The sequence below is a fragment of the Populus trichocarpa genome, chromosome 18 (assembly GCF_000002775.5).
Source record: "Populus trichocarpa isolate Nisqually-1 chromosome 18, P.trichocarpa_v4.1, whole genome shotgun sequence".
Lineage (NCBI taxonomy): Eukaryota > Viridiplantae > Streptophyta > Magnoliopsida > Malpighiales > Salicaceae > Populus > Populus trichocarpa.
Genome location: NC_037302.2, coordinates 10,011,869 through 10,025,559, shown reverse-complemented (window position 1 = coordinate 10,025,559; position 13,691 = coordinate 10,011,869). Strand labels below are relative to the sequence as shown.

Below are 13,691 nucleotides of genomic sequence, written 5' to 3'. Positions count from 1 at the left end.
AAAATCAATTAGATTTTGAAATCAATTAGATTTTGAAATCAATTAGATTTTGAAATCAATTTGAGGTTTTTTTGTTAAGAGTAAATTTTGATTTTTATGTTATATTATACATGAGTATATTGTTTTTTTATTTAAATTTAAAAATTAAGTTGACTATGGATATAAATTATAGTTTTTGAAAGAACATAAATAAATTTAATGAAAAAAAATGACTAGGCCATTCTGAGAGCCATGCTATTTTTTTAAAAAGAAAAAGAAAAAGAAAAATAAAGCTAACATTTTATTTTGGAGAGAGCTAGTGTCGGTTCCTTGTGCAATGAGGCAAACTCAAGGTTGTCAATTCTATTTTTGTTGATGTTTTTTTTTAATTAGAATGATTCATTTTGGTTTTGAATCATTTTGATATGTTGTTTTGGGGTTGTACTATGAACAATATAAACTTAAAATGACAAGCTGAAATGCTCTAAAACCAAAATGTATATTTCTAATTAAAAAAATAGAACGTCAATCAAACTATATATATATATATATATATATATATATATATATATATATATATATATATATATATATATATATATAACTTGTCTAATTGTAGAATTAAATATTGAAATTGAATATATATCACAAATTATCAATCCTAAATCATACTCATATTCATACATTAAAACCTTCATATTCTTGTACAAGAGTATAAAATCTCATATTCACTACACTTAAACACTTTTATACATTCTATGTGCTATTGAGTGAACTATATAAACATAAGTTTCAATTGTATTACCCACTCTTTGAGAGAGTGTTGTTACACTTCAAACAAATTGTAATCCTTCAAGAATTTTAAGTGAAAAACTCTTGATCATTGATGATGGATGAAAAATCTTGAAGAGAGTATTTCTTCAAGTTGTGAAAAAGAGCATGGTGAAAATTCATCAAAAGAACATTGTGATCTTTGGTTTGGATTAGTAAAAAATACAATACTCAATACCGGTTTGGTGCTTAGGTGCGGTTGTAGACTTTCCAAACCACGTTAAAAGTCGAGTTTGTAATTTCTATCCCTACACTATTTATTTTTACCATTTTAATTATATTGTTGGTTAATTGTGTTTAATTTAGTTAATTAAAATAATTGTTATTATTAGTGAAAATACCTAATTCATTCTCTTAGGTGTTATTGTTGTCTTAATTCTAGCACAACAATAATCACAAAGAAATCAAATCACAATAAATTATGAAAATTAATCTCCAATAAACTATATATTAAAAAAAAATGAAAAAAAAAAACTTAAAAAAAACAAAAAAAACATTATTTATAGACGACAAAATAAAACTGCAACATCTCGTCTATAATTTGACCAAAAAAATCTAGGAAGAACCGAGCAACATAAAATTTATTCCATTTTATTTTTTAAATAGTACGGCGATTTTTGATGACATAACGAAATTGAAAACATGGAGACAAACAATGGGCTCGAAAGGTAAAGCGTTACAATGGGCGCCCACTCCTCCCGGGAGGCATTTGACCCTTGGCAGGAAGGCTGAGCCCTGAAGAATAGCCGCCCACAGTATTATAAAACTATTTAATTATAAAACATATACACAACAAATTAATAAAGGAAAAGGAAAAAGTTCATTCCTCTCTCTCCAGTCTCAAATAACAGTCGCACTAAAGGTTCGTTACACAGTGATTGTTTCTGATCAATCAAAGGGAAGGAAGTGATGGAGTCTTCTTCTGTGTTTGCTAACATTGTTCGAGCTCCTGAAGATCCCATTCTCGGAGTACGTATTGACTTCTTTCTCTCTACAAATCCTTCCCCTTTTCTGGTCACTTATTTACTTTGTGTTCGATCGCGATCACACCGCTCTCTCTCATATTTTTTTTTCCATTTTAAGTTTTACACGAGAAGCCGGTTTCGCGTATGCAAATTTATTTGCATGGGTGGATTGAATGAAGAATAATAGTAATTGATTTTAATTTGCTGTAAAAACAGGTGACAGTTGCATATAACAAGGATAGCAGCCCACATAAGTTGAATTTGGGTGTTGGTGCTTACCGAACCGAGGTACTCTCCTTCCTTGTTAACCATTTTTTTTCTTAATACTAATCTGAAGCAATAATGATGTGCAATTTGTTGGGTTTGATGTATATGTATTAGGAAGGGAAGCCTCTGGTTTTGAATGTGGTGAGAAGAGCAGAGCAGATGTTAGTGAATGACAGGTAAGCCATCTCAATCATTTTCACTCTCATTCTCATTCAATTATTGGATATTCATTACTATATATATATATCTCTTCCAGCTCTCGGGTCAAAGAATATCTTCCCATTGTTGGACTTGCCGATTTTAACAAATTGAGTGCCAAGCTTATTTTTGGTGCTGATAGGTAAATATTTAGATGCTATTTGCTTTCGGCATAATTCAATAACATTTCCCACCTTTTCTTCTGCTGATTGGCTTATTGTGATTCTATTGCTTGATGCGCAACAGTCCAGCCATACAAGAGAACAGAGTGACTACTGTCCAGTGCTTGTCCGGTACTGGTTCTCTGAGGGTTGGGGCTGAGTTTCTTGCTAGGCATTACCACCAAGTAAGGACTCTCTCTGCTATGTTTCTTTCATTATGCCTTACCTGGTATTTCGTAACATAAAATGTTGCCAGTCAATGTGTGATATGTTCATCTAATCTCGTTTGGCAGCTCGTGATTTACATCCCGAATCCCACGTGGGGAAATCATACCAAAATCTTCGGTCTTGCAGGGCTGTCTGTGAAGGCTTACCGTTACTATGATCCATCAACACGTGGGCTGGATTTCCAAGGTTTGAACCCTCTAATCTATGTTATCACACTGTATAAGCCTAATAAATTGTTGTTACTCCATTAGATAGACAGTCACAATGCTTCCAGTTTTATGTTATCGCTGATTATACTTCTGTTGTGGTTTTATTTGACTCTAAAATTCTAATTGATAAATTTCATATTAGGCCTTCACACCTTTTTCATATTAGGCCTTCACACCTTTTTCTTGTATCATTGTTTGTGCACTGAGTTTTAATTAAATCATGGTGCTGATTGATTATGATGCTGTGCAACTCAAAGAATCAGCCTTACGTTATGTTTATGGTATGTAGGCTTGCTAGAGGATCTTGGAGCTGCACCATCAGGATCTATAGTGCTTCTTCATGCATGTGCTCATAACCCCACTGGTGTTGACCCAACCATTGAACAATGGGAGCAGATCAGACAGTTGATGAGATCAAAAGGGCTGCTACCTTTCTTTGACAGTGCTTACCAGGTACTAAGGACATAGTGGATATCTTCAGCAAAAAGAAGTTTGGCTTAGAATAATGAAAAAGGATTGATCTTAATCAAGTTTTGTTAGTGCTAGTTGATTGTAGCACAGGTGACCAAAAATCTTGTACTTTGACACCAGGGTTTTGCTAGTGGTAGCCTAGATGCAGATGCAGGGTCTGTTCGCATGTTCGTTGCAGATGGCGGTGAATGTCTTGCAGCTCAGAGTTATGCAAAAAACATGGGCCTCTATGGGGAACGTGTTGGTGCTCTCAGCATAGTAAGACACTCAGCTTCTGAAAGTTTTCTTATATGCTTAACAATCATGAATTAGTAAATACTTGATCACTGAAGCTTGCAACTTAAATAAATGAGGTTTCTTATAACGCCACAACTTCTAGATTCCCAGAATACCATCGGCTTCTCTGGTTGGTTATTTAGAAGATGCCTTCTTGTTTTATTTTATTTTATTGACAAGCAAGGTCTTTCTCTCTCACCCTCCCTCCCTCTTTTTGATAAGCAAGGTCACATATATATATATAAATCAAATGTTCACAAGGTAGAGCACTATTCCCTCTGTTTTTTTCAGACTAAATTATTTTTGATGATTTTGTAATCTAGTTCTTCTGGTTTTGAAAATCATAAGTTAGTCCCTAAACCAGAGTTGGTTGTTAATTCTTTTTGAAAATTTTAAATTACCTCAAGGGATTAACTAACTATTTAAGTAGAAACAAAGGGATCAGATAATAATTTACTCTCTTATTTTTTCAAACTAAAGTAGCCAAATGTGTTTCCTGATTCACTCTTGGGGAAGGTGATGATGACATCTTTAACCAGACAGGAGATGAAAAATAATTTAGAAATCCTAGGAGGTTGTGATATTGCCATTGTTCTGAAAGTATTTTCAGAGGAATTTACATTTTATTTGGTGACAACTAGCTTTATTTGTTCTTATTTTGTGCGAACAGAGGTCTACGCATAGTAATTTTTGGTAAGATACATGTTCATAAATAGTTACTTGCAGTTTCATTTTCTCAGGTTTGCAAGAAAGCAGATGTTGCAAGTAGGGTTGAGAGCCAGTTGAAGCTTGTGATACGGCCCATGTATTCTAATCCACCTATTCATGGTGCATCAATTGTGGCCACCATTCTCAAAGACAGGTATGAGCTCTCTTAAACTTAGTGATATTGCTTGAAGCCCCATGACCAAGCCAGCTCAATCTTAGAAGTTGATGTCTGATAGAGACATATTTAGAATTTATTTAAATTCCATCCAGAAGAATGGCACAATGAAAGAATTTCTCTATTCAAATGAGGTATTAAATTATGCCCATAAAGATTCTGGATTTACTGAAATCAATCCCACAACTGGAAATATTTATAGTGATATGGAGTCGCAGCATGTAAATTATAATATCTGCTGCATTCAAAAGCACACAAAAAAATGATTATTTTGATTTGTTGGACTCTGCCTGAGCTATTAGTAAAACTTCGCTTGACTGTCTGTTTTTTTCATGTAGGGATATGTACAATGAATGGACTGTTGAGCTGAAAGCAATGGCTGACCGGATTATAAGCATGCGCCAACAACTATTTGATGCTTTATCTGCTAGAGGTTTGCTTATTCATGTCATTTTATACATTTTATTTTCCTGTTTGGTTCTTACATTAGCCTATGGTTTGAATGGTTGGGCCCGTAAACTTGTGTCAATTGTGCCATCCAAACTCGTCTCCTGAATCATCTACTAAATTCCTTGGTGTCAGCCACCATGCCTCTCTTCGTTACTGATAAAATATTCAGAACCAATATGTGAATTTCCAGAATCTTTCCCCTTGTATGCACAAAGCCACAAAGGCTTCAATTTCCTAAGTGCCAATCTGAACACCTTTTACTAGATGTACACAGAAAATGATATTAGAGTGTCCCTGTGGAAACTCCTTGCAAACATATGATGACCAAACAGTTTACAGCTTTCATGTGTCTATACTGGATAATCATTAATTTACCTTTCAAGCAAGTTTTTTTTTTCAGACTTTGCACTTGTAAGCATACTTTATGTGATGGTTTATATATTTAAACTGATACTCTTTTCCTTTCTGGCAGGCACTCCTGGTGACTGGAGTCACATTATCAAGCAAATTGGAATGTTTACCTTCACTGGCTTGAACACTGAACAAGTTGCCTTCATGACCAAAGAGTATCACATATACATGACATCTGATGGGTAATAAAATCTATCTGTTATTACCATTTATAGATGTTTTGCCTTCTACTTTTTTGGCTAAATAAAAAAATCCAAGCCTCAAAAAAACCACCAAATAGGCTCTCAATTTTGTTCCTATAAAAAATTTTGTTTTAGTTTTGTCTTCTGAAATTTCAGAAGTTATCAAGTCTTTCTATTCATAACTGATCATGGATTCCTTCAAATTGTACCTTTATGTACGAAACGATGCTGTTTTGAAGGGATCTAATTTTTTTTTTTGTTTAGAAATTCATTGAAGGCCCCAGTTGTGAAAACAAAATTATTTGGGGACAACAAAGATATAAAAACTTTTTGGGGGGCGAAATTGATGCTAAGTCATTAGCTAGGGAGCATTTTTGAGCCTCCTCAAAAAAAGAGTAAAGAAAAGAAACGTAAAATCCTCCATGCACTGAAGTTTTTTGTTGCTGTTGTAATATTCTTCAGTTTCACTTCTGCTGATTTTATTTTGCATGCATATTACTTGCTTTTGACATTGTTTCCTTGTCCATCATTTGTTTGGATTCTATTTCAAAATACAATGTAATTGTTGTTTAACACGTTTGCCCAAGATAAATAATCTTTTTTCCTCTGCTATCAACTCTTAATCAATTTTTTGTTGCCTTGCATCAACGTAGTTGAAAAGATGAAAATGCCACACCTCCCTATATTTATGAATAATGTCTTTGCTCTGTTCTGGTATTTTATCAACACACTTCAGCTCTTGTAAACCTCACAATTCTCCATCATAAATCTACATGTTTTGTAGCATGTAGCGTCGTTTTTCTATTTGATTATTCTTGAAGAACAATGACTCCCCTGTGTTGATTTGTCAAGTTTCAACTCTTTTTTTCTTGGACAAATATTAAGATCCAACTCATATTTGTATATTGTTATCTGTTCCATATAGATGGAGATAGACGGAATAATTTTTTTTTTTTTTAATTTTAAAATGACTGTTGTTGGGGCTAAAGGTACTATTTTGGTTATCTTTCTTTCTGCAGGAGGATAAGCATGGCAGGTCTTAGTTCCAGGACAGTCCCTCATCTGACAGATGCCATACATGCTGCTGTTACCCGTGTTGGCTAAAATCAACAGATTTTTGGTCTATATATAATAAGAACTCTCTGGATTGGAGGCTCCGCTTCTGGGGATCTTTTTCCCAACTTCGTTTGAGCGGATGCGATGTTTTCATTAAGACTTGAGAAGATGCCATTTTCCTTTTGAGACAGTTATGGCTTCTTCTCTTTTCCCCGTTGTTATGTTATTGGCTCGCCTTACCTGACTATCGCTGTGCTTTTGAAGGATTGGTTGCGGTAGTCTTTGTTTTTGCAGTCATATTATGCTTTTGAAAATTTGATTTTTTTATTTTAAAATAATTTTTTAAGTTCCTATAAAAAATAAATTTAAAAAAATAATAAAAAATTATTATTTTAATATATTTCTAAATAAAAATTAATTTTAAAAAAGCAATTGATATTACAATGACTAATATTATCTACATCCTATCAAAATAAAGATGGAAGAAAAGCTTTGAAGGATTCGTTAAATCTCTTATTTTCTAAAGAAATAGGAATGTTGGTCTCAAGATACATTACCCTAGTGATATTTACCACCAGCTGAAATGGGCAAATTTTTCGAATATATATTTTTATTTAATATTACATTAATAAAACAATGACTTTAGAAGGAAATACAGAGATGTATTTTATTTTTATTTTAACCAAAGGAAAAAACACATTTCTAATAAAAACTTATTTGTTTTCATTTTGATGAAAATATGTTTTTAGTAAGGATTGTTTTTTAAGTAAAGCTTTTATTATGATTGTGAAATTAAGTTTTAATTAAAAAATAAATAAAAATCATTAATTAATTTTTTTTTACAATCTTATATGACAATAAATTTGAAAAAAATTGAATAAGATAATTATAATAAAGTAGATATTTTATTTTCATTTAATATTAATGAATAAATTTAATTTTAAAATTTTTCCATATTAGACTAACAAATATTATTCATAAAGCAATTAATAATATTATTATAAAAAAATTTATAATATTTTTTAAGAGAATCAAATGATTAGATAATTATTTTAATATTATTTTAATAAATTAGTTTTTTTAAAAAAGTATAGGAGCGACTAACCCTAAAAAAAAATAATTTAGGTACACATGGTACAAGTTTATATGCTTAGTTTTTTTATTTTGTTTTTTTTTAACGGGACATCCACACCAATTATTTTTTATATATTAGATGTTATATTGTCTTTTGGTTAACTTTCTAAGCCAACTTTGATTGCTTGAAAGTTGGGGTTTGAGTTTTTTAAACTAAAATCTAATTTTTAATTTTTTTTTTACACTTGTTTATGGTTTTAATTATTTGACTTTTTGAAATTATTTATAGCTTTAATTTTTTTTGACTCTTTTGGATTTGTTACTTTTATTTATTCATAGAAGATTAGTCTCGGTGATAATAAATTTATTGATGAAAGGGTTAGTTTTAACATCTTGATATAAATTATTATTGTTTTAAGTTCAATTACATGCTTGAATTTAAGTTTTTAAAAAAGGATCGATATAAATATGAGTTTTTGAATCTTTATATATATATATATATATATATATATATATATATATATATATATAAAAAGATTACATCAAAGAGATTTAAAATATTATAAATATAACATGGGAGGGGATGAAATAAAAGAAAAAAAAATCAGTGACCAAAACTAAATAAAGATAGAATTCTCGCAAATCAAATGGAAAGTAGTGTTTTTGTTTTTTTTTACTTTGTTTTAATATATTAGAGAGAAAAAAGAATGCAATGCAAACTAATCCAAGCAACTACGTAAAAAAAATGACAAACATGAAAAACTGTAAACAAAAGCAAGAAAAAACGTGTTCAGTTATTTTTTCCTAGTTGATCACGTCCTCTAGCTATCTTAATTGATTAACCTTTAACTTTCTTGGTGGATCCCTTCCTATTTTCTTGAATCGCATTTCATAGTGAGTCTAAAATGAAAATATGAAAGGAATCCATACGTAGCTTCAAGCAATCTGGAGAGCATATGTCAGACTGAGAGTGGAAAAGAAACCAGAATAGATTGAACTGAGTATAAGACGAAGCTGGGTTAACAAGTGCATAAGAAACCTCAAATGCATCGCACTCATTGTTTTCATGCTGAGACTTCCTTCATCCTGCATTTTGAAGGGAGGACTGACCAAACACTGTACTCCTACTCGGGCCTGGTTATCTACATTTCACAAATCAGGCTCTCTAACTAAACCTCTCTACTGTTTTCTTCCTCTCTTTCTCGCTTTTCTGCTGTTCTTCTCTCCTTTTATGAACTTATAGAAACTGTCGAGCGGTGGGGCTTCTCAATCCACTCAGGTTCTCAAGCTTTTCTAAGTAGGAAAACTTCTTGGGGGTTGTATCTGTTTTGTCCTTGATCTTGTCCTGGCAGTTCTCCATGTTGTCTGTTGAGGTAGTTTTATTCATGTTGGCCTCTCCCTGATCTACCTTCCATCCCATGAAATCCGAGAGTGTCTTTGATGTTGGCGTCTCTGCAGAAGTCAAATTGTCCAGCTCTTCCTCTGGCTTCTGATTGGACTCTAACTGTGGACTTTGTGCAAGGGAATCAGCATACAGGACATCCTCAATCTTAGACAAGATCGCGTAAGCCAAGCTTTCTATTATCCTTGAATAGCTTTCTAGAATAGCCTGTCCTACATCCTGAAGAGAAGTACTAAAACAATGTCAGTTTCTGAACTCTTGAAGAAATATAATCAGAAAACAGATTTCAGACATAATGCTATATGTCCTTGCCTTGTTATATTGGATCTTGCTTATATCCAGTGAGGATTGTGAAATTCCTGGGAACCGCTGTTTGAGAATGAGTAAGATTGTTTCTGCCCTCTCTTCAAAGAGCTCTCGCTTCTCCAAGCTCACGGCTGAACCCCAGGTTGACTTTCCGTCCTTTTGGTTCATCTTTCTCTGCCAAATCACGATAGAAGCCTCGATCCTGTTCTTGAGGTCTAAAACTTTGTGCTCGGTTGACATGTCCATGGTTGAAAGGAATTGCTCAGGATCAAAGTATTCTACTGTTATGCTCTTGTAGATCGAGTCTCCGAGGCTCGCTCTTCCATTCTACCAATAACACAAGGGAGAAATTAAGCCAATTGTATCAAAATTTTAGTAGAGCTATTGAGAGTATTTCATTCCCATACCTTTGGAAGGGATTCGATGTAGTTTTCAGGAATTTCCATTTCAGATAGTACTTGGGCATTTATAGCCATAGCTGCTTTAAGTACTTGGTTGACAGAATCCTTCTGAAATTGCATCCATCTCCGAGTTACATCTGCTAACCCATTTTGTGGAACCTTGACCGTGGGGATCCACCATTTGTCATCATTTCTTGGTGGAGTTCCTTGCTCTAATCCATCTTCGTCTTTGGAAACATACCAGAATTCATTTTGGCTTCCAAATTGATCTAGGAGATCCTGCATATTGCGAATATGATCAGAAAACATTGCAAGTTCATACAAGATCCTCTCCGATAAGAAAAGGCAAGAAAACCAAATTACTTACAATGAGGATGGTGTCAAGTTTGCGCAGAGCAGGAATGTTCATTAGCAGATCACTTCTTTGCCGTGTCGTCATGATCTATCAAATCAGAACAAAATATTAATGTATGGTGTATAGGCATACGTGGTTCAGATTAAAAAAATTTCATATGGAATTATGAGTGATGAGAAACAAAGCATACATAGAAAAGCTTAAACATGCTCAGAATTCTCACCTCCATATCGATTCCATCCTTGGATTGTTGTGAAGGAACAAATTCAACAATGTGATCTGTTACAGATAAAAGCCAATCGATCTCCTTTCTCCATCTTGCCTTTCTCTCTGGATTCATTGGCTCTAGTTTCTTTTGTTCTCCAAAAACAGATGCTGCATCGTGTAAGAATAAGAATTAATCAAGGAGATGAGTAGAAATAACGATGCAAATATGGCTAGAAATGTTAGTGATGGTCTTTTTATTGGCAGATAAAAGAAACAATTAAAAGAAAAAATCACCAGCAAGGTTTGTAATTGCATTTGACAAAGCCAAAGCTGAAGAGACACCCTTTCCACCTCCTGACATATCTTCACCCAAAAGCAGCTTTGCAAACCTTTCCTTCATCAGTTCCATGTCTGTACAAAATGCAAACCAAATTATACGTAACAAAGAAACAACATCATGATCTTGGAATCTTTTCATAAAAACAGATTTTCTTTCTCATAAACTGTTCAATTTGTGCAGTGATAGCATCTGATTAATCTGACAAAAAATGGCATAATCTTTTTCAAAACAATCATAATATTATTGAGCGATGAAGACAGAAAGAAGAGAACTATACGTGATGTATGTACCTGATAAGAATTGCTTTTCTTGACGAGTTGGTGTCTCAGGAGCTGCGCAACCATGACCATCTGTACGAGAGGCCTTCACTGGACCCCGTACACGATTAAGTGGACTTCCAATATATTGGCAGTCGCCAAGGCGTTCTCCTAAAACTCTAGGAACAATGTAACTCCTTGATTGATCAACATCATCTCCATCGTCTGCATTATTTTCAAGGGTGAAACTCTGAACCTGTCGCCCCGGAAGCTGATCGAACATCTTTGTGGGATTGGGATACTTGGTTTTCAGAATGCTTTGTTCACGACTCAATGCTCTAACCATAATGAATCAAGTATTACCTTCAATGATCAGCAGTGAGAGAATGAAAACATGATCATTGGCAAGCAATGCTGCAAAATTCTTATCGAAAGAGAGAAGGGTTTTCGATCTTCTTTTCCGGAATAGCGGTGTTGGTTTTATTTTGAAGGGATCTAGGAAAAAAGACAAAGGTGGCTACAGGCTTTCAGTTGAAGAGGAGAGGAGGCTGTTGAGTGGTTGTTAGTTAAGTTTTATGTCTTTCCTAGGAGAGAATGTGGGGTGCATGTCTATGTCTGTTCGATAAAATCTAAAAAAAGAAAAAGAAAAGAACAGAGGTCGGTGTAAGGAAAACGAGTCTACTTTGAAAGGTCAATGATGCTCGGCCACCTAGAAGCCCGGGAAGAACACACAAACTGGAGCTAACTTTTGCCATTATTCTGAGGACATCCAGTTTTCTCCTGTTATATATGTTCTTTATTAGGTTGCAGCAAATATAGCCTTTTTTCTACGTAATTAAAAAAAAAAAAAAAAAAACTACAAATATAGCTGCTTTGGGAAATAACGAGAAGTTTTGTGCTGCTCCGTTTTATAAGCAGCAAATGACTCCATCACCGATCAATAGCAATGTCTTTTTTTTTTCTTTTTCTTTTTCTTTTTTTTCACGATAAGAAAACACATGAAGCATCTAATTGCTAAATTCATATTTAAATAAAATATATTTATATTTTTTAAATACTTCATGTAACACACACCATATTCATTATTAATTAATTTTATTTCATAAAAATAATGTATTTAATTAATTTACTAATTAATTTATAGGATTTTATATAAGTTGCTTTGCCTTTCACATGCTCACAAGTTTATAAATGAGCTTACTTATGAGCCTACTCTAAGCTTTAATGAGCCAACTCTAAAGCTTTAATGAGCCAAACTTAGTTGAGCTTAAGCTCAATTAACTTATTTATATAGCAATTTCAAAAAATGTGTTTGAACTTCAAGCAACATACGATCAACTTAGCTTATTTATAAATTACATTAATCACTCTTTGATTTAAATACAATAACATTTTAATTCTAATTTTTCATATATTATAAATTATATCTTATAAGAAACGATTGATGATTATGGCAGTTTAAGAAGTGAAACAATAATAGTGATCTCATAACTCTCATCCTACTAACTAAATAATCAATCACAATTGAGATAGAAAAGAAGAAAGAGAAGAGAAGAGAGACCCAATCAAAACCTAAATTATAAAATTAACTTGATTGAAAAAAGCTCTAATCTTGGTAAAAGAACCCCTAACTCAAAAATTTTAGACTGAGGCATGTCATGGAGGGTAACTGGTCTAACTGTCAAGAATTTATGGCATCAGATGGTTTTAGAAGGCTCTTATGATTCAGGTCTCAAAACAAAAATAAAAAACTCATGGTTTGATGAGCAATCGCATTGGAGAACGCTTCCCGTTGTCAACCATGCATAACACTTTGTAAGAGCTTATCTTTACATGTTTAATTATTTTTCTTCAATTTTTAATTTAGTCTCTATTTGTGAGACTTTTTTACAAACTATTTATTTTTATAGGAAAAACAACTTGGGCATAAACCTAATCCAATGGAGATATATGAGGAAACTCATATAAGAAATGGGGATTGGAGAAAAAGGATGAAAAATTTTATCGGTAATAGAGCGAAAGCATTGTTCTAAGTTCTTTTGGATAATTATAATTTCCTTACTAAAGTTTATTTTCATTATTAATATGAATTTTGGATTTTTACTTGTTTTTTTATTTTATTTTGCAGGATACATATAATGTCAACAAGGTTGGAGAACATGGAAAAAACACTTTTACCCATTATCCTCACAATCCTTAATTGTGGTTAGAGACTGGAGCAACTAATGAACCTGATAGGGATCATGTTTATGGTATGCCTATGACATCAACCCGAGATATAAGAGCGGACTATAATGTTACAACATTAGGCATACAATATTTCAGCCCAAGCCATACATCATCGACCATTAAGAAGAGGGTCAAAGATAGGGTTCTGAAATAATTGATTGTTGAGTTACCCAATATAAAAGCATAAATGAGGGTGAAACTAAAAGAAGAAATAAGAATATAAATCAAATAAGAAAGTAATAGAAAATGAGAGCAAGTACGTGCATATTTGACTTTACATTCTCCTTCCCCTTCTAGATCTTTTGGTTCAGGGCAATTTGCTCTCCCTTCACTTTTTTATGAATTTTAACTTGTTGTTTAAAACAAATTATGTATAAAATTCATTTTAATATGATTTTTGTGTATGAAATTTAGTTTATAATACTTCATAGTTTTTTATTGTTGTTGTTACTATGAGTTTAGGGTTAAAAAAAATGCATTTGAGATTATAACAAGTAAACAACATAAAACAATGTGAAATATCGAAGAAATCGTATTTCTGTTGGCAATGTTA

The 13,691-nt window shown here is 32.8% G+C and overlaps 2 protein-coding genes across 2 annotated transcripts; one reads left to right on the top strand and one right to left on the bottom strand.

The window, feature by feature from the left end:
* The first annotated feature begins 1,597 nt into the window (after nucleotides 1-1,597).
* On the top strand, nucleotides 1,598-6,814 carry LOC7458772 (aspartate aminotransferase, cytoplasmic). Its single transcript, XM_002324961.4, has 12 exons — nucleotides 1,598-1,779; nucleotides 1,992-2,063; nucleotides 2,157-2,218; nucleotides 2,299-2,382; nucleotides 2,487-2,586; nucleotides 2,695-2,815; nucleotides 3,128-3,291; nucleotides 3,430-3,567; nucleotides 4,326-4,447; nucleotides 4,807-4,901; nucleotides 5,391-5,511; nucleotides 6,531-6,814. Exons 1-12 carry the CDS (start codon nucleotides 1,720-1,722, stop codon nucleotides 6,613-6,615), a joined length of 1,224 nt encoding a protein of 407 aa, XP_002324997.1. The 5' UTR covers nucleotides 1,598-1,719; the 3' UTR covers nucleotides 6,616-6,814.
* Nucleotides 6,815-8,612: 1,798 nt separating this feature from the next.
* Nucleotides 8,613-11,656, bottom strand: LOC7458771 (rho guanine nucleotide exchange factor 8). The gene is made up of 7 exons (XM_024590165.2): nucleotides 10,943-11,656; nucleotides 10,607-10,723; nucleotides 10,329-10,480; nucleotides 10,118-10,192; nucleotides 9,757-10,029; nucleotides 9,356-9,676; nucleotides 8,613-9,262 (listed from the first exon to the last, which is right to left on the bottom strand). Exons 1-7 carry the CDS (start codon nucleotides 11,253-11,255, stop codon nucleotides 8,879-8,881), a joined length of 1,635 nt encoding a protein of 544 aa, XP_024445933.1. The 5' UTR covers nucleotides 11,256-11,656; the 3' UTR covers nucleotides 8,613-8,878.
* Between the last annotated feature and the right edge of the window lie 2,035 nt (nucleotides 11,657-13,691).